The sequence below is a fragment of the Ranitomeya imitator genome, chromosome 8, assembly GCF_032444005.1.
Source record: "Ranitomeya imitator isolate aRanImi1 chromosome 8, aRanImi1.pri, whole genome shotgun sequence".
NCBI lineage: Eukaryota > Metazoa > Chordata > Amphibia > Anura > Dendrobatidae > Ranitomeya > Ranitomeya imitator.
In genome coordinates this window covers 13,166,522-13,189,795 of record NC_091289.1, presented here as the reverse complement: position 1 = coordinate 13,189,795, position 23,274 = coordinate 13,166,522, and the positions used below count along the sequence as shown (strand labels likewise).

General features: G+C 44.3%; 1 protein-coding gene across 2 annotated transcripts; it reads left to right on the top strand.

Annotated features, from left to right (window-relative positions):
- The first annotated feature begins 9,475 nt into the window (after window positions 1-9,475).
- GATA2 (GATA binding protein 2) lies at window positions 9,476-22,804 on the top strand. 2 transcript variants are annotated; one of them, XM_069736311.1, is made up of 6 exons: window positions 9,476-9,602; window positions 9,869-10,163; window positions 11,686-12,240; window positions 14,318-14,463; window positions 19,651-19,776; window positions 20,675-22,804. In XM_069736311.1, the coding sequence occupies exons 2-6, from the start codon at window positions 9,932-9,934 to the stop codon at window positions 20,972-20,974; spliced, it is 1,359 nt and encodes a 452-aa protein (XP_069592412.1). In that variant the 5' UTR covers window positions 9,476-9,602; window positions 9,869-9,931; the 3' UTR covers window positions 20,975-22,804. The 2 variants fall into 2 exon arrangements, with proteins under 2 accessions (XP_069592412.1, XP_069592411.1); XM_069736310.1 differs by having other exon boundaries at window positions 14,285-14,463.
- Window positions 22,805-23,274: the final 470 nt, after the last annotated feature.

The following is a 23,274-nucleotide window of genomic DNA, read 5'->3' as shown; positions in this document are numbered from 1 at the left end:
CTAAATGTATCTAATGGAAGCAATATTCAACTTTTATTTGCATTTATTTCCTATTTATTTAGATGTTATACTTTGCTAATATCAATCTTTCATATTGATTCATCTAGAATCCATCTACCGAGTTAATGTATATCTACAACTAATTTGTATCTGTTTACCTTGCAGTTATATTAGTTCATCAGATATCCACCAATATATTCCTATATTCCATATCTATAAAAAAAAATCATGTTTATTCATCTCGAATTTACCTATCCATTTAATCTATCTATCATCTATCTATCTATCTATCTATCATCTATCTATCTAATATCTATTATAATCTAATCTATTATCTATCTATTTATTATCTATCACTCTATTATCTATCTATCCAGTATATATATATAAGGTGTATGTGCAGGATGGATACATGTTTGCATCCACACTATCAGCAGTTATATAGGGCACCAAAATGGGTTCATAATACCTCTCTCCACAGTGCCCCCCATTTTCAGCAGCAGGAGTGACCCGAAGGCAGGAGTGAGTGTGTGCAGTGAGTGTGCAGTGAGTGTGTGCTGAGTGTGCCCTGCAGTGTGTGCTGAGTGTGCCCTGCAGTGAGTGTGTGCTGAGTGTGCAGTGAGTGTGCCCAGCAGTGAGTGTGTGCTGAGTGTGCCCTGCAGTGAGTGTGCAGTGAGTGTGCCCTGCAGTGAGTGTGCAGTGAGTGTGCAGTGAGTGTGCCCAGCAGTGAGTGTGTGCTGAGTGTGCAGTGAGTGTGCCCAGCAGTGAGTGTGTGCTGAGTGTGCCCTGCAGTGTGTGCTGAGTGTGCCCTGCAGTGAGTGTGTGCTGAGTGTGCAGTGAGTGTGCCCAGCAGTGAGTGTGTGCTGAGTGTGCCCTGCAGTGAGTGTGTGCTGAGTGTGCAGTGAGTGTGCCCAGCAGTGAGTGTGTGCTGAATGTGCCCTGCAGTGAGTGTGCAGTGAGTGTGCCCTGCAGTGAGTGTGCAGTGAGTGTGCCCTGCAGTGAGTGTGTGCTGAATGTGCCCTGCAGTGACGTCACTGCTATGTGCCTGTGTAGAGGGAGCAGCTCCTCTCCTGCACACAGCCGCTATTGTGCTGGTATGTTGGCTCCTTCCTACTGAACCCCGCAGACCCTCGCAGTAGGTTTTCCAGGCAGGTAAGATCCTCTGCCCCCCCCCCCATACCCATCACCATCTGTGCACAGACTTGACACAGGGTTTGCTGGTGCTTGTTGTGCAGCTCCTGGTGCTGCCGGAGGATGTGATGATACCTGGCGTCCTCCATACCTGTCATTGTCGCTGTAGACCAATTAGGGGCACAGATGAGAGGCGAGAAGAATGGAGGCAAAAGAAGAAAGGACAGTGGGCACGACCCAGGAGTGCGGGGAACAAGCACTCCAATCCTCCAAACCTAGACACACACACACACATATATATATATATACACACCAAATACCCCCTCCCCCACACACACACACACCAAATAACCCCCCCCCCCTCCCACACACACACACACACCAAATAACCCCCCCCTCCCACACACACACACATATACTGTATACACAGAGGTCACTGCCGGCTCCTCACACTGGTGCTGACCTGCGGGAACAACTGCTGAATTTCTACAAGTAGCAGTTATTATTATCCTCATTATTTTACCATCATCTCTCCCATCTGTGACCTTTATCTTGGCTGTGATTTCTTCACTTGTAATATAGTATCGAATATCATGTAGTCCATTAATATTATATCTTGTATCGAAATAAATAGCAAAGTATAAAAATCAGATAATAAATAACAAGATGATATAATTGTGGAGAATAATCCTGAGATGCTCCAGCAACTGTGTATGAGAAGAGCGGAGTGTGCGTGTATATATATATATGTGTGTGTGTGTGTATATATGTGTGTGTGTATATATGTATATTCTGTGTCTGTATATATATATATATGTGTGTGTGTATATATGTGTGTGTGTGTGTGTGTATATGTATATTCTGTGTCTGTATATATATATATATATATATATATGTGTGTGTATATATGTGTGTGTGTGTGTATATGTATATTCTGTGTCTGTATATATATATATATGTGTGTGTGTATATATGTATGTGTGTATATATGTATATTCTGTGTCTGTATATATATATATATATATATATATATGTGTGTGTGTATATATGTGTGTGTGTATATATGTATATTCTGTGTCTGTATATATATATATATGTGTGTGTGTATATATGTGTGTGTGTGTGTATATGTATATTCTGTGTCTGTATATATATATATATGTGTGTGTGTATATATGTGTGTGTGTGTGTGTGTATATGTATATTCTGTGTCTGTATATATATATATATATATATGTGTGTGTATATATGTGTGTGTGTGTGTATATGTATATTCTGTGTCTGTATATATATATATATGTGTGTGTGTATATATGTGTGTGTGTGTGTATATGTATATTCTGTGTCTGTATATATATATATATGTGTGTGTGTATATATGTGTGTGTGTATGTATGTATATTCTGTGTCTGTGTATATATATATACATAATGTCTCACACTTAAAGCAGATAATGTAGATTTGTTTCCATTATCACAAGTAACAAGTCGGGTCGTGCAAATAGGCAAACGACCTTTGCAGTATGTCTATCTATCTATCTATCTATAGATAGATATATATATAGATATATATAGATATCAACACACACAGATATATATACACACATATATAGACACACATGTACATGTATATAGAGACGCACATATATACGGACACTATATACACAGAGACATATATATTTAGGCACACACATATATATATACATATTCAGACATTATATATACACATATATACACACACACATATATATATATATACACACACACTTGTATCGTTTATCTGGGCGCAGTTGATTCCCTGATATTTGCCCCCATGTTCCTTCTCGCCTTCCCTCCTCGCAGTCTGATCTGTTTCCTTGGGGGCTGCAGATAATTGGGTAGGAGACCTGTGTAAGCAGCCGTGTGAATGTGGCGGTCGGGCTAAGCCGCTGCAGACGGTCGTGTGCGAGATATTTCACGTCCCGTTGAGTGGATTAATGAATGAAGCCCCGGAGAGGAGCAGGCGGCGGTGCCCGGTCACTGCAGCCCCCTCCACCTCCAGTGAGGATAATGTTCCCGGAGAGCCGGCGGAGAGAGGGTTAACAATCCGGGGAGCGAGAAGCTTTAATTCCAATCTACCATGTAATCAGAGAGTCCCTTCTCCGGGCGGCAGTGACAGCTCCCCGCACCGCTCCCCGCATTGCTCCCCGCACCGCTCCCCGCATTGCTCCCCGCACAGCTCCCTGCTCCCCGCACCGCTCCCCGCACCGCTCCCTGCTCGCCGCACCGCTCCCTGCTCCCCGCACCACTCCCTGCTCCCCGCACCGCTCCCTGCTCCCCGCACCGCTCCCTGCTCGCCGCACCGCTCCCTGCTCCCCGCACCGCTCCCTGCTCCCCGCACCGCTCCCTGCTCGCCGCACCGCTCCCTGCTCCCCGCACCGCTCCCTGCTCGCCGCACCGCTCCCTGCTCCCCGCAACGTTCCTGCTCCCCGCACCGCTCCCTGCTCCCCGCACCGCTCCCTGCTCGCCGCACCGCTCCCTGCTCCCCGCACCGCTCCCTGCTCGCCGCACCGCTCCCTGCTCGCCGCACCGCTCCCTGCTCCCCGCACCGCTCCCTGCTCCCCGCACCGCTCCCTGCTCCCCGCACCGCTCCCTGCTCCCCGCACCGCTCCCTGCTCCCCGCACCGCTCCCTGCTCCCCGCACCGCTCCCTGCTCCCCGCACCGCTCGGCGGCTCTAGTGACTTCATTGCGGCCGCTGACACTGTTCACACACAGAACTATCCTCCACAATATCGCGACATTTGGGATCGCATACGATTATATCGTCCTCTCACCGCAGCCAGGATCTTGCGTAAAACGTATCTGTATTATTTGTTGTCCTCGATTTCCATCTAATAACCCGCAGAAATAAATCACCAGGAGAAAAGTATCATTCACACATTTATTGGACATTTTCTGAAAATATTTATTGAAAGAATCAACAGCAAAGATTCAGAATGTTACAATGTATCTACACAGTAATAATGGGGCGCAAAGTAGGGAGGGACGAAGCGCCTTATACTGAGGCTTCTCTGCGTTTTAAATCAAGGCTGAGCCTTTTCTGTCCCTTTTGAGGCTTCTCTGAGCCTTTTCTGCCCCTTTTGAGGCTTCTCTGAGCCTTTTCTGCCCCTTTTGAGGCTTCTCTGAGCCTTTTCTGCCCCTTTTGAGGCTTCTCTGAGCCTTTTCTGCCCCTTTTGAGGCTTCTCTAAGCCTTTTCTGCCCCTTTTGAGGCTTCTCTGAGCCTTTTCTGCCCCTTTTGAGGCTTCTCTGAGCCTTTTGAGTCTTTTCCTGCCATTATTGTACAGATTGTGTCTGTATCAAGTGGCAATAAAGTGACAGCGCCGAATAACAGACTGATGTGTGATCCAGGGTCTGCGCAGGTGTGAACAGTCCCCTAATCCTGCATAAAGGACCCCAGCAGAAGCCGCCTCAGCCCCGCGCTATAAACACAAGTGATGGAAGTTACTCACCTACAGGGGTCTCATCTCCAGAGGAGTCCGCAATGCACCGATAATGAGGGGGCTGCAGCTGCTGGATCCAGTGCGGGGTCCCCAGGTTCCCGGGGGTGGTCTCAGTGCGGGTTCCCCAGGTTCCCGGGCAGGGGGTGGTCTCAGTGCGGGGTCCCCAGGTTCCCGGGCAGGGGGTGGTCTCAGTGCGGGCCCCCAGATTCCCGGGCAGGGGGTGGTCTCAGTGCGGGGTCCCCAGGTTCACGGGCAGGGGGTGGTCTCAGTGCGGGGCCCCCAGGTTCCCGGGCAGGGGGTGGTCTCAGTGCGGGGTCCCCAGGTTCCCGGGCAGGGGGTGGTCTCAGTGCGGGGTCCCCAGGTTCCCGGGCAGGGGGTGGTCTCAGTGCGGGGGCCCCCAGGTTCCCGGGCAGGGGGTGGTCTCAGTGCGGGGTCCCCAGGTTCCCGGGCAGGGGGTGGTCTCAGTGCGGGCCCCCAGATTCCCGGGCAGGGGGTGGTCTCAGTGCGGGGTCCCCAGGTTCCCGGGCAGGGGGTGGTCTCAGTGCGGGGTCCCCAGGTTCCCGGGCAGGGGGTGGTCTCAGTGCGGGGTCCCCAGGTTCCCAGGCAGGGGGTGGTCTCAGTGCGGGGTCCCCAGGTTCCCGGGCGGGGGTGGTCTCAGTGCGGGGTCCCCAGGTTCCTGGGCAGGGGGTGGTCTCAGTGCGGGGTCCCCAGGTTCCCGGGCAGGGGGTGGTCTCAGTGCGGGGTCCCCAGGTTCCCGGGTGGGGGTGGTCTCAGTGCGGGCCCCCAGATTCCCGGGCAGGGGGTGGTCTCAGTGCGGGGTCCCCAGGTTCACGGGCAGGGGGTGGTCTCAGTGTGGGGTCCCCAGGTTCCCGGGCAGGGGGTGGTCTCAGTGCGGGGTCCCCAGGTTCCCGGGCAGGGGGTGGTCTCAGTGCGGGGTCCCCAGGTTCCCGGGCAGGGGGTGGTCTCAGTGCGGGGTCCCCAGGTTCCCGGGCAGGGGGTGGTCTCAGTGCGGGCCCCCAGGTTCCCGGAGCGCGGTGTCGGGGGTCCCTGTTCTCCTCCTTCTGCTCCTGAACACAGATCCTCTGTCTGCATTTCCTCCGGACTCTATGGGGAGTTAACCTCTGCAGCGCCGGCCGGTCCTCCCAGCATATGACTGGTGGTAATACTGGGACATCACACATTATAACTGGTTTCTGCCCTTTCCTGGATACTTTCTATCTGCTGCTACAATGTGTGGACGGAAAGGTTTATGGGAAGAGCAGACAGGAGCCCTGGAGGTAATAGTGCAAAATCCTGGGGTCAGGAGGGGGCTGGCCGGGGAGCTTGGCCTCCACTCTGCACTACTACCGACTACTATAACGCTCATCATCATCATAGATACTATTCGTTTCCCACTTGTAGCCACAGGCTGATTGGAATTATGGTAAAATGTGGGACACAACCCTCCATTTCCTTGCAGATTTGGCGGTGACGTCAGGGAGCCGGCGTCTGGATGGCTGCATTGGCGAACGAGAGACACAGCATCAAAAGCCAAAGCCAGCCCCCTGTTACCTAATTACTTAACTTTCAACCCTTTAAATACCCCCCCCCCCCCAAAAAAAAAAAAAAAAAAAAAAGCTCATGTGCAAAACACACACACAAACCAAACAAAGGGTCCAATCCTGGTTCAGTGACTCAGTGAGTAAGTGCCCCTGTCTCCATAACGCCCTGCGGGCATCATCACCCCAAAATAAAGGCCACTATTAGCATTAACCCGTTCGCGGCCTGTTTGGCAGAAAAAGAAAAAAAAACAACCAGACTAGTCCGGTTTACTGGGTGAATGAACTTGTTTTGCTTTAATTAGTTGTTGTGTTTGTGGTGGGAGGAACAGAAGACCCCAGAGCTGCGATCTGCATATTCTAGTGCGGCTTTGTGCAGACTGTAATCTGATGACTGGATTGTTTATTTTACTATTTATGTGTTAATCTTCTACCTGTCACAGTTACTGGCAGCCCCATCACCTGCACCCACCATGTACCCACTGAGCCAGCCCCCACTATGGAACATCCCCCAATATCAGGTGTGGATGCAGACAGACCCCAATCTATAGGCACAACTCTGGGTACAGGCAGCCCCATCATCTGCACCCACCATGTACCCACTGAGCCAGCCCCCACTATGGAACATCCCCCAATATAAGGTGTGGATGCAGACAGACCCCAATCTATAGGCACAACTCTGGGTACAGGCAGCCCCATCACCTGCACCCACCATGTACCCACTGAGCCAGCCCCCACTATGGAACATCCCCCAATATAAGGTGTGGATGCAGACAGACCCCAATCTATAGGCACAACTCTGGGTACAGGCAGCCCCATCACCTGCACCCACCATGTACCCACTGAGCCAGCCCCCACTATGGAACATCCCCCAATATCAGGTGTGGATGCAGACAGACCCCAATCTATAGGCACAACTCTGGGTACAGGCAGCCCCATCATCTGCACCCACCATGTACCCACTGAGCCAGCCCCCACTATGGAACATCCCCCAATATAAGGTGTGGATGCAGACAGACCCCAATCTATAGGCACAACTCTGGGTACAGGCAGCCCCATCACCTGCACCCACCATGTACCCACTGAGCCAGCCCCCACTATGGAACATCCCCCAATATCAGGTGTGGATGCAGACAGACCCCAATCTATAGGCAGAACTCTGTGTACAGGCAGCCCCATCATCTGCACCCACCATGTACCCACTGAGCCAGCCCCCACTATGGAACATCCCCCAATATCAGGTGTGGATGCAGACAGACCCCAATCTATAGGCACAACTCTGGGTACAGGCAGCCCCATCATCTGCACCCACCATGTACCCACTGAGCCAGCCCCCACTATGGAACATCCCCCAATATAAGGTGTGGATGCAGACAGACCCCAATCTATAGGCACAACTCTGGGTACAGGCAGCCCCATCACCTGCACCCACCATGTACCCACTGAGCCAGCCCCCACTATGGAACATCCCCCAATATAAGGTGTGGATGCAGACAGACCCCAATCTATAGGCACAACTCTGGGTACAGGCAGCCCCATCACCTGCACCCACCATGTACCCACTGAGCCAGCCCCCACTATGGAACATCCCCCAATATCAGGTGTGGATGCAGACAGACCCCAATCTATAGGCACAACTCTGGGTACAGGCAGCCTCATCATCTGCACCCACCATGTACCCACTGAGCCAGCCCCCACTATGGAACATCCCCCAATATAAGGTGTGGGTGCAGACAGACCCCAATCTATAGGCACAACTCTGGGTACAGGCAGCGATCTATGGGCAACAAGAGACAAAATCTCAATTAGCAAGTAAATTAAGAAATGTGTAATGTCTCACACTGACTATTATCTATCATCTGTCCATCACTCTATTTCAACTTATTAAACTATCCACTTACTAATATTTATTTAAATATATTTGTTATTATATTAATTTTAGTTATATACAAAAGTATAATTTAACATTATATATAGTAGGTAACATTGCCAGTAGGTGTGAGCGTCACTGAAAGTTAATTCAATAAATAATATCAAGACGTGACAAAGGTTTGTTTTAATTGGAAATGTAAATTTGTTTTGCTACAGTATCTTTTGGTTGGTGCAGTAGCGAAGTGTTTACTGCATGTGCAGGTGTGAAGATACATAGATAATAGATAGATAAAGATAAATGTATCAATCATCTTATATTCAGTTTTATCTATCTATCATCTTATATCTATTATCTATCTATTATCTATCTATTATCTATCTATCTATTATCTATCTATCTATCTATCTATCTATCTATCTATCTATCTATCTATCTATATATTATCTATATATTATCTATCCATCTATCTATCTATCTATTATCTATCTATTATCTATCTATCTATTATCTATCTATCTATATATTATCTATATATTATCTATCCATCTATTTATTATCTATCCATCTATTTATTATCTATCCATCTATCTATTATCTATCTATCTATTATCTATCTATCTATCTGTTATCTATCTATCTATATATTATCTATCTATTATCTATCCATCTATTTATTATCTATCCATCTATCTATTATCTATCTATTATCTATCTATCTATCTATCTATCTATCTATCTATCTATTATCTATCTATCCATCTATCTATTTATTATCTATCCATCTATCTATTATCTATCTATTATATATCTATCTATTATCTATCTATCTATCATCTAGCTATCTATCTATTATCTATCTATCATCTATTATCTATCTATCATCTATTATCTATCTATCTATCATCTAGCTATCTATCTATTATCTATCTATCATCTATTATCTATCTATCATCTATTATCTATCTATCTATCTATCTATCTATCTATCTATCTATCTATCTATCTATCTATCTATCTATGTGATGTGTAGATAGCCTCAGCTCTGATGATGACTGATGAGTTTCCATGCCGCCATATATTGCACATGTCCAGTATGTAGAGTATGTAAATGATGCAGCAGACCCCCTCCCATTAGTGCAGCCACTAATGACCCCCCCATGTCCCCAGTAATCAGACCCCCCTCCCATTAGTGCAGCCATCAATGACCCCCCCCCCCCCCCATGTCCCCAGTAATCAGACCCCCCTCCCATTAGTGCAGCCACTAATGACCCCCCCATGTCCCCAGTAATCAGACCCCCCCCCCCCCCCCTCTGAGGTCTTTAGCTGTTTGGAGTGAATTAGGGAATGTGGCTTTTCAGGGGAGTGACCAATAGGAGCGGCGGGCTGAGCGGCTGCGCGCTGTGATTGGCTGGCCGGGGGTTATTAGCTGTGCGAGGCTGCGAGCCGCTGTTTAGTGAGGGGAGTCCAGCTGGCGCCAGGGCTGAGAGCGGAGGCTGCGGACGGGACCGGGGAGGCCGGGAGCGGACAGGCTGCCTCACACTGACCGCCCCGCCGCTCTGCCCGATCGCTGCACACTCTGCTGTAAGTAACTTTTCTGAAACTTCTTCTTCCCCCGCTGAGCTGATAACAGAGAGCTGCGGAGGTCGCGATACAATGTCTGTCTCCCCGTGATCCAGTGTCTCCCCGTGATCCAGTGTCTCCCCGTGATCCAGTGTCTCCCCGTGATCCAGTGTCTCCCCGTGATCCAGTGTCTCCCCGGTGCCCCCAGTTCTGCGCTATTGCTGCCCCCGGTCCTGGAGCTTTGCCCGGTGACCCTCGCTGACTGTCATGTCCTCCGCTCTCCGCAGGTGAGGAGCCCGAGGATTCCGCTGCAGTCCCCAGTCTACAGGACCTGGGCTCCACTGGGAGCAATGATGGAAGTGGCCACCGAGCAGCCCCGCTGGATGGCCCACCATGCCGTGCTGAACGGGCAGCACCCCGAGAGCCACCACCCGGGGCTGGCGCACAACTACATGGAGCCCACCCAGCTGCTGCCCCCCGATGAGGTCGATGTCTTCTTCAACCATCTGGATTCCCAGGGAAATCCCTATTATGCCAACTCTGCGCATGCCCGGGCCCGGGTGTCCTACAGCCAGGCGCACGGTATGTGGGTGCCGCACGGTGTGAATGTGGGTGCCGCACGGTGTGAACGTGGGTGCCGCACGGTGTGAATGTGCTCCTGTCATGGGGACCACACGATCTGTCACACTTCCTTCTCCAGTGGCTGCCATCTTCTGTAACCCTTTATTTGCCACTGACAACACAGGAGCTCAGTTTAGTTTATTGGACCCCCAACAAACTTCCTAATATATTAGCATTATTTGTATTTTAATATTTTAGTTTTTATCATTAGTTTATTTCAGAAATTATTATACAATTTTATTATTTTATAATCTTTATTTAAGTATAATATTTATTTATCAATTTGCATAAATAACACATGGATACCTTCCCCCCCCCCCCCCAACAATAAATAAATTAAAAAAATAAAGATCAAGCGATGGGATATGAGATTGGGGGGAGTCTTATTTATTGTGCTGGATGTGACCCTCATCCGAGGAAGATTTAGGCCGATCTCTAATATCTGGAGATTCCTGGTGTATTGACAGCTTCTAATCATTATAGCTATAGAGTCCCGACAATTTCTGCACAATTTTCCACTTTATTTTTTGGTAGTTTGAGCTCTTGTCTTATGTACTATTTGGTTGTTGCGGAGCGTCATTTGCATGATATATGGTATATTGGGGGGCTGGATACGGTCTGGATGGTATATTGGTATATTCTTCCCCACTATCCCATAGAATGTGAGTCCGCAAGGACAGGGTCCTCTCCCCTCTGTACCTGTCATGGTAAATTTGTTTACAGTAAACGATATCTATAACCCTGTATGTAACCCCTTTCTCATGTACAGCACCATGGAATTAATGGTGTTATATTAATAAATATTAGGGGGCTGTGATGCTGGATGCGGTCTGGATGGTATATTGGGGGCTGTGATGCTGGATACGGTCTGGATGGTATATTGGGGGCTGTGATGCTGGATACGGTCTGGATGGTGTATTGGGGGCTGTGATGCTGGATGCGGTCTGGATGGTGTATTGGGGGCTGTGATGCTGGATGGTATATTGGGGGCCTGTGATGCTGGATGCGGTCTAGGTGGTATATTGGGGGCCTGTGATGCTGGATGGTATATTGGGGGGCTGTGATGCTGGATGCGGTCTGCATGGTGTATTGGGGGCTGTGATGCTGGATGCGGTCTGGGTGGTATATTGGGGGCTGTGATGCTGGATGGTATATTGGGGGCCTGTGATGCTGGATGCGGTCTAGGTGGTATATTGGGGGGCTGTGATGCTGGATGCGGTCTGGGTGGTATATTGGGGGGCTGTGATGGATGCGGTCTGGATGGTATATTTGGGGGCTGTGATACTGGATACGGTCTGGATGGTGTATTGGGGGCTGTGATGCTGGATACGGTCTGGATGGTGTATTGGGGGCTGTGATACTGGATACGGTCTGGATGGTGTATTGGGGGCAGTGATCCTGGATGGTATATTGGGGGCTGCAGGTTGGGATATGTTGCAGTCGGGGATTATTGTGGCTAATTACCGGTATCTTCTGCTCACAGCTCGCCTGACCGGCAGCCAGATGTGCCGGCCACACATCCTGCACAGCCCGGCACTGCCCTGGCTGGATGGCGGCAAGTCTCCCCTGGCCGCTGCCCATCACCACAACCCCTGGACTGTCAATCCCTTTGCCAAGACCCCCCTGCACCATGCGGCCACGGGGGGCTCCCTATATCCTGGCGGGGGCTCCTCGGGGGCCGCCTCTGCCTCACATTCCAGCCCGCACCTGTTCGGTTTCCCCCCGACCCCTCCCAAGGATGTATCCCCGGATCCGGGCAGTGCGGCCTCCCCGGCCTCCAGGGTGGAGGACAAGGACAGTATCAAGTACCAGATGTCCCTGTCTGAGGGGATGAAGATGGAGGGAGGAAGCCCCCTGAGGAGCAGCCTGGGGAACATGGGCGCCCAGTCCTCCACCCACCACCCCATCCCCACCTACCCCTCCTATGTGCCGGCAGCTCATGACTACAGCAGCGGCCTCTTCCATCCCGGCAGCTTATTGGGAGGCCCGGCCTCCAGCTTCACCCCAAAACAGAGGAGCAAAAGCAGATCGTGTTCAGGTGAGACCCCAAAACTGCCTAGAGCTTCTTACTGTATTTAGGGAAAATGTGATCACACGGATGACCAATAATCCCCAGTGATATCCTATATACAAGATTAACGATTTCCTCTATGCATTAAAAAAGAAAATCACTCACTTGTCCAGCTTGTGAAAATATTGAATGGAGGGGATGAAAATAGAATAAAAATCTTGTCCTTTATTAGCGCAAGATAAAAACAAGCTGACGCGTTTCAGGCAATAGAGCAGTTTTGCCTGAAACGCGTCAGCTTGTTTTTAGGATGCGCTAATAAAGGACAAGATTTTTTATTCTATTTTCATCTCCATTCAATATTTTCATCAGCTGGACAAGTGAGTGATTTGCATTTTCACCTGGGAGGTGATCCGTGCTCTGCACATGTCTACTGAGAATTGGTGAAATCCTAGTATTTGCAAATAAAGGCGAATAAAATGTTTCAGAGGCACAAACAAAGCACTTTCCAAAAAGTCAGATAACTCCCTTCCATAGGGAACAGCTGTTACCCTTGTAAATGGAGCAGAAAATATATAAATTGTGATGTATAAATTATATCCCTACTGGGAAAATGTCTGGGAGCTCAGGAACACAGGCTGGATACATTTGTAGAACATGGCAGGGATAAATCGCTATCAGTAGGTGGGCGACAGACCCTTCAGGGGGAACTGGCCACACTACAAACAGGGGGAAGCTTGGTGGGCGACCCTGGCTCCAGGAGAGGGGCAATGGATAAAATATGACTTTACTATCACTCTATCTAGGTCATGAATATACATGACTTCCCAATGTCTGCACAAAAGGAATGTTTCACCAATACAGAATTATTTTTTTTTAAATCTAGAATTAACGTGAAAGAGAAATAAAAACAAAATGGATAATTTTATATAGATTCGTGCTGTGCAATATTACAAATTATCTATGGAATAGAAATGTATGCAACGGGAAATATGTTATATACCGAAAAAGCAATTATTTTAAGATACGTTTTTAACAATTTTAGTAAATCTCCGATAATTATGTAAAATGCAGGATATGTTGTTGAATTAATCCATCCCGAATATAAAGTGCAGAGATTTCTATTATAGGACATAAGTAGCTGATGACGATCGTCACTGCTTGTTAATGACAGGAGCAATTTCCATCAGAATAAATAGAATGAATAGAGCTGTGTGCAGATGCAGCGTCTTTTTATTATAATTATTATTATACTATTCGTAGGTCACTTCTGTAGCTTCAGCTACAAGATTATATTTTTCCCCCGACAGCATTTTTTTTGTTTAGCTGTCACACACTGTTAGTAGCTGCACTAAATTTGCATCCAAATGTTAAAAAAGGTCAGAAAAATATATAAATTGGAAATCTAAAACCTAAGGGATCACTCCTGCTTCCTGCTCACTGGAGACCGGGAGGAAACCTCTTCCCTGGAATAATTTTGAGAAACCTTTATGCCTTGTTTTAGAGGCTTTTTTTTTAAATGTAATGTAAAAAATGTTGCTTTAACTATTATGGTCTTTATATGGAAAAATAATTCTTAGTTTATGGACTTCTACTTTTTTTTGTCCTGTATAAAATTATTATTATTTTTTTTTGCATAGAATGGATGATCTAATTAAATCTAATCCCCTTGTAATAGATCTTGTTGTTCATTATACAGATTATATAATATAATTATCGTATGTTATGTTTATTAATGATAGCATTATCAGTATGTTATGTTTATTAATTATAGAATTCTCGTATGTTTTATTATGGAATTATCGTTGTTTACAAATAAGAAACCAGAAGATAAATATTGTTACTTCCGACTACGTTTATTAGCAGTTGTCGGGTTTCTCCCGATAAATATTTGCGTTAATAATTGATTGCTTTTTCTATACTGCATTTTATATATATATTTGTTTCTGCATTTCTGTGGGTGCAATCAGGTGTTATATAATGAATCATTGCTGTGTGAACTTTACTGCTGCTTATTTTTTTCTGATTTGTGTCTGGAGATCCGTGCAAAAATATTGTGAATTTGTTTTTAAAGAAAGAAATCCGGTTTCTTCGTGTTTCCATTTAGAAGGGAGAGAGTGTGTGAACTGTGGAGCCACGGCCACGCCGCTGTGGAGGAGGGACGGCACCGGCCACTATCTGTGCAACGCCTGCGGCCTCTACCACAAAATGAATGGTCAGAATAGACCACTCATAAAACCCAAGAGGAGACTGGTAGGTGACTCTGACCCTTGGGAGGAGGGAGTGTGACCTGCGCTAGATAATGTCAGAACTTCAACTCTCATCACTTAGGAAGCTGGGAGTGCTTGAGTCACAGGCTGCAGTTCAGACTGATATATATTTCTTGTGCGATTTCTGGGCTTAGTCATAAATCCTCCTATATTGCTATGTTGGATATATGGATACTAATTTACATTTAGAGATCTATTATCTTGTGTTTTTTTTTAATATATTTTCTTTTACAATGTTTAGGTAGCATTTTTTTGCTTAATTCACACCTATGTCAAAAAAAAAAAAATACTTGTCATTATTTTGCATCAGTGCCTCATCTGCGTTTTTCACCGATTGGATAAAGAAATGAATAAAGCTCTTTTTTTATTTTTTTATTTGAAACTGATCGAGTAAACAAACGGATGACTGACGGATCAGTGTTCCATAGACTTCAATGTTAAACTCATTTCAACTGGATCCATTTTTTTTGCGTTCATATGTCCAGTACTGATGTGTTAGAACGGATCCAGCAGCAATCCGTTAACAAAATTGTGCAAACTCAACTTTTGTTTTTTTTTGTCCATCTAAAAACTATACTGGATCTCTTTTCTTTTCTTTTTTTTTTTTTGTAACATTGAAGTCTGGAAAACCGAGCCATCCGTTTTTCTTTTATTTGAAAAGGATCCACTTTTGGCAGAAAAAAAAAATATTTAGCATCTACTACTGGACATGTGAACTTCAGAGTAATCTCTATTCAAATTGATCCAGTAAACAAAAAACGGATCCTTTTCACATGGTAGAAACTGATGGCTAACTGATCCTTTTTTCCATAAATGTTTAAACGGAATAATAATTATTATACATACTATTATAAATTATTATTATTAATAATAATAATAATAATAATATTAAATACTACTATTACTACTATTACTACTATTACTTTCTATTACTACTATTATTTATAGAGTGCCAACATATCCCACAGTGCTTTACAAATAATAAAAAATTAACTGGATCAGTTTTTTTTTTGGGTGGACTAAAGTTGTGCACAACTTTGTTGCCCATGGATTCCTGCTGGATCCCTTCTGTGGACATATTATTAATTACTTTGCTCCTCCAATACTTTGCAATGTTAAATATTTACAGCACAATGATGCAAAACACAGATGACACCTGCACAATTTTTTTCCCCTGGTGTTTAAATCCAGACATGTGAATGACGTCTTAGTAAGGATGTGATCAGTTTGTGGTCAGAAGGCTCCGCAGGAGAACAGTGACATCACATTTCTTCCTGCTATGTTTCCTATAACATTGAACTTGGGGAAGGGGTGACTTATTTTTGGTTACAGGGTTAAATTACAACCCCCACCCAGGGCTGTATGATCAAGCTTTCTACCTGACCTCAGAGCAGGCACTGCTGCCACCAGTCTTGACCACTGCAGGCAGTCGCAATCATGGAATATTGATCCTGCTACACTAGTGTCATTGACTGGAGCTAAAGTTCCAGGATGACGTCACAGCTAGTTTAGGACTTGGTTTGTGCACATATTTTGTGCATCACTGTCTAATGTTTAAAAGTACCGTCAAATTCTATTTGTCTGATCTTTGCTGATGCTTTTGAACAATTTTTGTACTGTTTCTTGTTAAATTAAGCCTTAAAAAAAAAAAAAAACTTGTGCACAACTTTCTGCACCATTTCTTGGCAGGAAAACGTTGCATAAAATAGGTGTTTTTTACATGCGTTTTTTGTTCAGATTTTTGCATTAATTAATCTATGTTCCCATGAGCTTTTCGATGTTGCAGATTTTCTGCACCATTTCTGAAGCCATTCAATAAAATGACACTTGCATTTTTTTTATTTTTTTATAAAGTGTAAAAATCTCCCCCAAAACTCATGGTGTGCACACATTTGCTGTATTTCATGGGAAGAAAAACGCTGCTTAAAATAGGTGATTTTTTTTTTTTTTTTTTGGTGCAGAAATTCTCATTAGTGTGCATATGTTCAGTATTTGGTGCAGAAATTTCTCATTGCATAAAATAGGTGCGCTATTTTTTTTTTTATTACTTTTTTTGGTGCAGATTTTCCCCGACCTGATTTAAATCTGCAAATCAAAAATATGCAATGTGTGCATGAGGCTTCAGGATTCTCGTTCACTTTGCTGACATCAGGAAACCCTTTAGGTTTTGTGATAAATCTGCAAGGTGTGCACAGGAGCCTGGGACCAATGCAGGGTGACCAATGCAGGGTGATCGGGCTGCTCCCTTCATGCTCTGCCCGACCAGTGCCCTTATCAGCCCCATAAATCAGGGGAACACCCTGGCTGTACTGTCTGTGCTGCTCTTGTGTAGTCTGGAGCACAGGGACTTCTCTTCCCCTTCTTTCTCTCCAGGACAATCCCTCCATTTTCTAAGCTATTCATGTTCTTTCTTTTTCCATGGAGTCACCTCTCCACTGTGTTCGGGAACCTGCCTTTGTTGTTCAGGGCTCTGTGAGCTCATGCTGGAAGCTTCCTATCCGGATATCTGCATTGTGCTGATAAGGAAACCTCCACTCTCTGTTTCCGGACATAAAATAAAAAGTTTAGAGAGTTTTACCCTCTAGGCGAGGCCGTCCGGGCTGTTTTGAAATGTCCAATACTTTACAAATAATGCCTCTGAGGTTAATAATAATAAATGTGTGTTTTCTTGGAAAGACTTGGAGGGAAGGTAGAACACCCCCCTCCCAAAAAAAAAAAAAAAAAAAAATTCAAAATATTAACTCCTGAAGGGCCAGTGAAGACTTCGCTCTGACCTCTAAAGTCATCAAGTCATCCTGTTACTCAGAGATGGGGAATTCCTTTGAGTCACCTAAAATATTAGCTCTTCTCTGCCTAATTGACTTTCAAGCTTAGAATAGTCAAATCCCTGGTGGCAGCATTGTTAAGAAGCTTGAAAAACAAATTATTCGGGGGTATTAATAAAATGTGGTGAATCACAAATTCATCAGATGATTGAACATATTTCATTTTTATTTTTTGTATTTTTGACGTTTTGATAATGTGCTTTGAGGAATTTACCGTGTATGTATGTGTGTATGTGTATGTGTGCGTATATATATATTTATATATATATGTATGTACACATATATACATGTACACATATATACATATATATATATATATACATATATATGTATATGTATATGTATATGTATATGTATATGTATATGTATATGTATATGTATATGTATATGTATATATATATATATATTTTGTATATATATGTGTGTGTGTATATATAGTGTTTTTCCTGGATACAATGTGCCCATTATTCTCATGGGCATTTGCGCTTTTGATGTTGCAGATTTTCTGCGCCCATTATGTAGAATACGTTACTTGCATTTTTTAAAAAAAAATACGCGGTGTAAAAACTCCTCATGGGAATGTGGCCTTATAGGCTATGCGGCTGTTCACATGTCTGTCTTTCTCTATTTAGACCTCATTTATATGTGTAATTTTTCACATGTGTAAAAAACAGTTTCATCAGTGGTTGATCAGTGTCCGTTTTTACCATCACCGATTTTCTGGTATAAAAAAATAATTACAAAACATCTCCAATCTATTGCAGTGTTATTTACGCACAGTACACGGGCTGCACACTGACTCCGTCCCTGTTCTGACCTTAATTTTCATGGATCCATAGACTTCTGCGGGTAATGCTGATCTGATCAAAATGGACATGTCGCCTTGTTGCTTTTCTGGACACATGATCTGCAAAAAGGTGTTAATATCACCATAGATTTTATTTTCAAAGCACCATTGATTCCATGTTTTTGGACACTGAAAAAAAAAAATATATTCAAGAACAAACTAATGATAGAAGGGTACAGAGGGGAGAGGGCTGTGCCCTTGTGGGCTTAGTCTACATGATAATGGGGAAAGACAGTAGGTCGAGGGGATTTGGTGGCGAGGTGGCAGCTCTGGTGGTTGCTCCATGGGTGGCGAGGTGGCAGCTCTGGTGGTTGCTCCGGGGGTGGTGTCGTGGCAGCTCTGGTGGTCACTCTGGGGGTGGCGAGGTGGCAGCTCTGGGCGCTCTCGGGGTGGCGAGGTGGCAGCTCTGGTGGTCACTCTGGGGGTGGCAAGGTGGCAGCTCTGGTGGTCGCTCTGGGGGTGGTGAGGTGGCAGCTCTGTTTGCTCTGGGGGTGGCGAGGTGGCAGCTCTGGTGGTTGCTCTGGGGGTGGCGAGGTGGCCGCTCCGAGGGGTGGCGAGGTGGTTGCTCTGGGGGTGGCGAGGTGGCAGCTCTGGTGGTCGCTCTGGGGGTGGCGAGGTGGCAGCTCTGGTGGTCCCTCTGGGGGTGGCAAGGTGGCAGCTCTGGTGGTCACTCTGGGGGTGGCGAGGTGGCAGCTCTGGTGGTCGCTCCTGGAGTAGTGAGGTGGCAGTTCTCGTGGTCGCTCCAGGGGTGTGGCGAGGTGGTGGTGAGGTGGCAGCGGTGTCAGTGTAGTCTTTAAGCTTTTTTGGAGAGATGCATTTGGAACTTTTAGATGGAACCTGAAAATGTATTGGATGATCGGACGTGTTGGGGCACAGAATTCCAGAGGATGGGGGACGCTTGGGAGAAATCTTGGAGATAATTGGGTGAAGATCGAATCAATGTGGAGAAGAGAAAGTCTTGGGAGGATCAAAGGTTGTGTGGGGGAAGATATCGGCAGATTTGCTGGAGATACACGGAGGAGACAGGTTATGGATGGAATTGTAGGTCATTGTTAATAGATTGATCTGGATATGTTGGGGAATTGGTGGCCAGTGAAGGGATTTGGGGAAGGACTAGCGGAGAGGTGGCTGTCGGGATTTATTGGGTATGTATATACTTTACCAGTGATCATCATGGACAGAACAAGTGATTAGCGACATCTGAGGCCTAATTGGGTAAGAATTATTTTTCATACTGATGGTAAAGATCGACACTCTGACCAAACACTGAAAATCTGATCAATCACAATGATGGAATGGTTTTGTTTTTGTTTTTTTAACATTCATGGAGGAAAAAAGATGTCTGAGGCCTCAAGTGTTACCAAATTTAGTAATATTTCTGCTTTTTCAGTAAATCTTCATAAATCATCAATGTATTGTTGCTTTATCAGCCTGTAGATGATGTAAGGTTGCCTGCTTCTGGTGGCACATACTGACCGGTATTGATCTCTCCCTTAAGTCAGCAGCTCGGAGAGCGGGGACCTGTTGTGCAAACTGTCAAACGACGACCACGACCTTATGGCGACGTAATGCAAATGGAGACCCGGTGTGTAACGCCTGCGGACTGTACTACAAATTACACAATGTAAGTCGCCCCCGGTGATGAGGCTTTCGCTATGGCAGAGCTTGGCTTCCTTGGAATTCAATGAGATTGGTTTCTGTTAGGTGCTCCCCGGGGTAATGCACCATTCATCCCGCAGCATAGCAATGCCACATCCAGTGTGACCTAACAATGCAACAGCTTGGCTACTGCAGCCCCGTAAAACCAAAAGGGAGACGGCGAGACAATGGCCAAACAATCATCCCCTTCTCTTTCAATTTGTTGAATTAATTTGGATGATGTTGGTTTAACCATTCAGCTACTGAATGATGTCTACTTGTCCCGAAACCCTCAGATCAGTAACAAGGGGGCAAAAATTGCAATAAAGACTCCAAAAATGAGCAAATATTTTTACGTATTTTCTTAAACTGTAACTTTTGTGCAATAGAATCATTCACTTTGCTCTGTACATCGGTGCTATATAAACGATGGGCACAGTGTCAAAAACCCGTCAGGAGGGTCTTTTTGAGATCATCTGGGCAGTGTCAGAAACCCGTCAGGAGGGTTTTTGAGATCATCTGGTTTTAAACTTGAGGAATATGAAATAATAAAGTTAGAAAATTAAACCTCAAATTGTAGGAAAATCTTCAAACAACCCAATGTCGCCAGTAGCTAAATTGGGCACCGGTGACATTGCTGACTTGTTCTCCAGCCTTGACACGCCGGTGCCATTGAGTAAGGGCTACTTTTTTTATTATTTTGGCTAGATTAAATTTTTATTTTTTCTTTAAACAAAAACCATCTGTGTCCCTCTTGATAGAAGGGATGGCTTACTTCTCAAGGAAATAGCATTAACCTGGCACATCTCTTCCACCGGAGCGCAGAAGTATTGTACATGGTTTAGATTAGACCCGAGTCTGATGTTTCTTGTATTTTGTTACAGGTGAATCGGCCCCTGACCATGAAAAAGGAAGGAATTCAGACCAGGAATCGGAAAATGTCCAACAAGTCCAAGAAAAACAAGAAAGGCCCGGACTGTTTTGAGGAACTTTCCAAGTGTATGCAGGAGAAAACGTCCCCTTTCAGCGCGGCGGCCCTGGCCAGCCACATGGCTCCGATGGGGCACTTGCCTCCGTTCAGCCACTCCGGCCACATTTTGCAGACACCGACACCAATCCACCCTTCCTCCAGTTTGTCCTTTGGGCACCCACACCCATCCAGCATGGTAACAGCAATGGGATAAATAGAATTCCTACAGAGACTGTAAGCGCACGTGGGCATTGCCTTGGGTTGGCGCCCGGAGACCTCCGAGAAGACAATGTAGAGTTGGCCTGCACCTCGTCTAGGCGTTCACATTGGACTTGAGCAGGACTCCATGGTGGGACCAGATAAGCACTTTCCTCCTCCCTCCGGACTGGAAATAGGAATAATCTGTTTTTTTTTTCCACTTACTGACCAACCAACCCGCAGTGAAGGTAATAAGATGGACATCGCGAGATCTTATCATCTTACTTTTCTCCTTGTTTCTAAATTACTGTGAATATTGTAAATACATTAACGTCTCTTGTGGGTGTAAAAAAAAAGAAACCCGGTGGTAGTTGATGCTGGATTTATACTACAGACTTGTTACAAAAACAAAATAATGGACACCTTTTTATATAGAGAAAACAAAAATTAAAAAAAAAAAATAAACGAAAGGCTTAATTTTAAAAAAATGAAACAAATATTTATTTTTTGCTCCTGGAAATATTTTTTTTTTTCTCAATCCGTCTTTGCCCTGGTCTTTTGGGAATCATCTGGTTTGTGAGCTTTTATTTGACTGTTTCGCTGCCTGGTTGCTCCTTCTTGGACATCTTTGACCTGAACTTAACCCTTCTGGTGCTGGAAGAGGTTTTTTGGGGACCAAACAACCGTGAAGGCAAACAAACATTGAAAAATTGTTTTATGTGGTTCTCTGTAAGTGATTTCACCTGGTCCTAGATTTCTTGAGCTTATTTTATTTTTTTTTGCTTTTTATTTTTTTTTATTTTTAAGGCTCATTGGCTTCGCTCCCTGACATTCCTTGTTTGCACGTGCCAGATTTTCTTGAAATTCAGATATGTTTTCAATGTAACGGAGAAATATTTAGATCTCTATTTTATCATTTCAGGATGGCCTTTTTTAAAATGTTCGACCCTTAATTGTTCTATTATTTTAGGGCGATGAGACTTCACCTCTTGATTTTTAGATAAAGAGAATTTAGGACACGTAGACAAAAAATGCAAAAAAAATTGTGTCCTCCCATTTCTATCTTTTAGCAAAAAATGTGATCATCTTGTAATTTTAAGATAATAATGTGAAAATGTAACATATGCTTGCCCCTTCTAAAAAAAAAAAAGTCTAAATGTTAATGATTTAATATCACATTAATATGTATATATTAATCTGAGGGCATAGCCGGTGGAGGATAAAATACAGAAAACAAATCCATCGATGTAAAAGGAAACGTATCGAAATTATTTCTCCTGTTAAACACTTACACAATGTACAACAATTAATTTATTTTTTGGGGGGGCGGATTAATTTAGGGCCAACTTGTATGAGTGCGGGCATAGATGCACATATTAAAAAGACGTTGATAAAAAAAAAAATATATAAAAATTTGGGATTGCACCCGAAGGTCCTCTTTAAAAATTTCTTTAAACTCTTGGATGCCAGGAAACACTTCCAGTTGCACGAGGGTTAATGCTCATGGTACAAGCTGTACATTATTTTGTACCTTTTTTTTATTTTTTTTTTGGTGGTTGGGGAGGGAAATTATATCACTGATACAAGAAATATAAAAGTGCAATATCTTGCCAGCCTGCAGTTCATTCTGGGGGCCCGGAATAAATTATTTTGTATCGGTAGCCGCATAAAAATGATACAGTATTTTTTTTTTTTTTTTTTTTTACTTTGTTTTGTTTAGTGACCTTAAGTTATTGTTGATTCTGTAAACCATGTTTATAATGTCTGTAAAAAGTGTATGCTATCCTCCTATTCAATGAAGGTGAATATTATGAATAATAATAATAATAAAACAACTTTTGTGGAATTTTGGATTTTCTTTTATTTACACATTTATTGATATCTAAAGATTCCTTAGTTTGGTAAAATCTGATTAAAAGTAAAACAAAATCAGATTATATAATCCAGAGTGATTTATTGATAAATCTAATAGAAATATTTTTGTTACTTTTTTTTTTGTTTGAAAATTTTAATTATGATTCCAAAATGGATAGTTTTTTTTTTTTTTCCATAAATGCAAAACCTGCCAGAAATTGAAAGTCCTTCACACATTTTTTTTTTTTTAAATTTTTATTTTGGAACATCTTTTTCATGTACTCTTTCATCGTTTAAGTCTTAGGCGATGACCCCAGAATTAGTATTTGGGTGAGTCTTTTACATTGCGGATTTAATAAAACAAAAAAACAACACTTATTTTGCAACATCAAACATTAACTGAAAGCTTTATGTGAACGTAGCCCCTTATATAGACACTTGGGTTAGATTCACATGATCAGT

Coding starts and splice junctions, on each gene's coding strand:
- GATA2 (XM_069736310.1), top strand. CDS start 9,932: ATGATGGAAGTGGCCACCGAGCAGCCCCGCTGGATGGCCCACCATGCC. Junction 10,164..11,685: donor GTCCTACAGCCAGGCGCACG/GTATGTGGGTGC, acceptor TTCTGCTCACAG/CTCGCCTGACCGGCAGCCAG. Junction 19,777..20,674: donor TGTACTACAAATTACACAAT/GTAAGTCGCCCC, acceptor ATTTTGTTACAG/GTGAATCGGCCCCTGACCAT.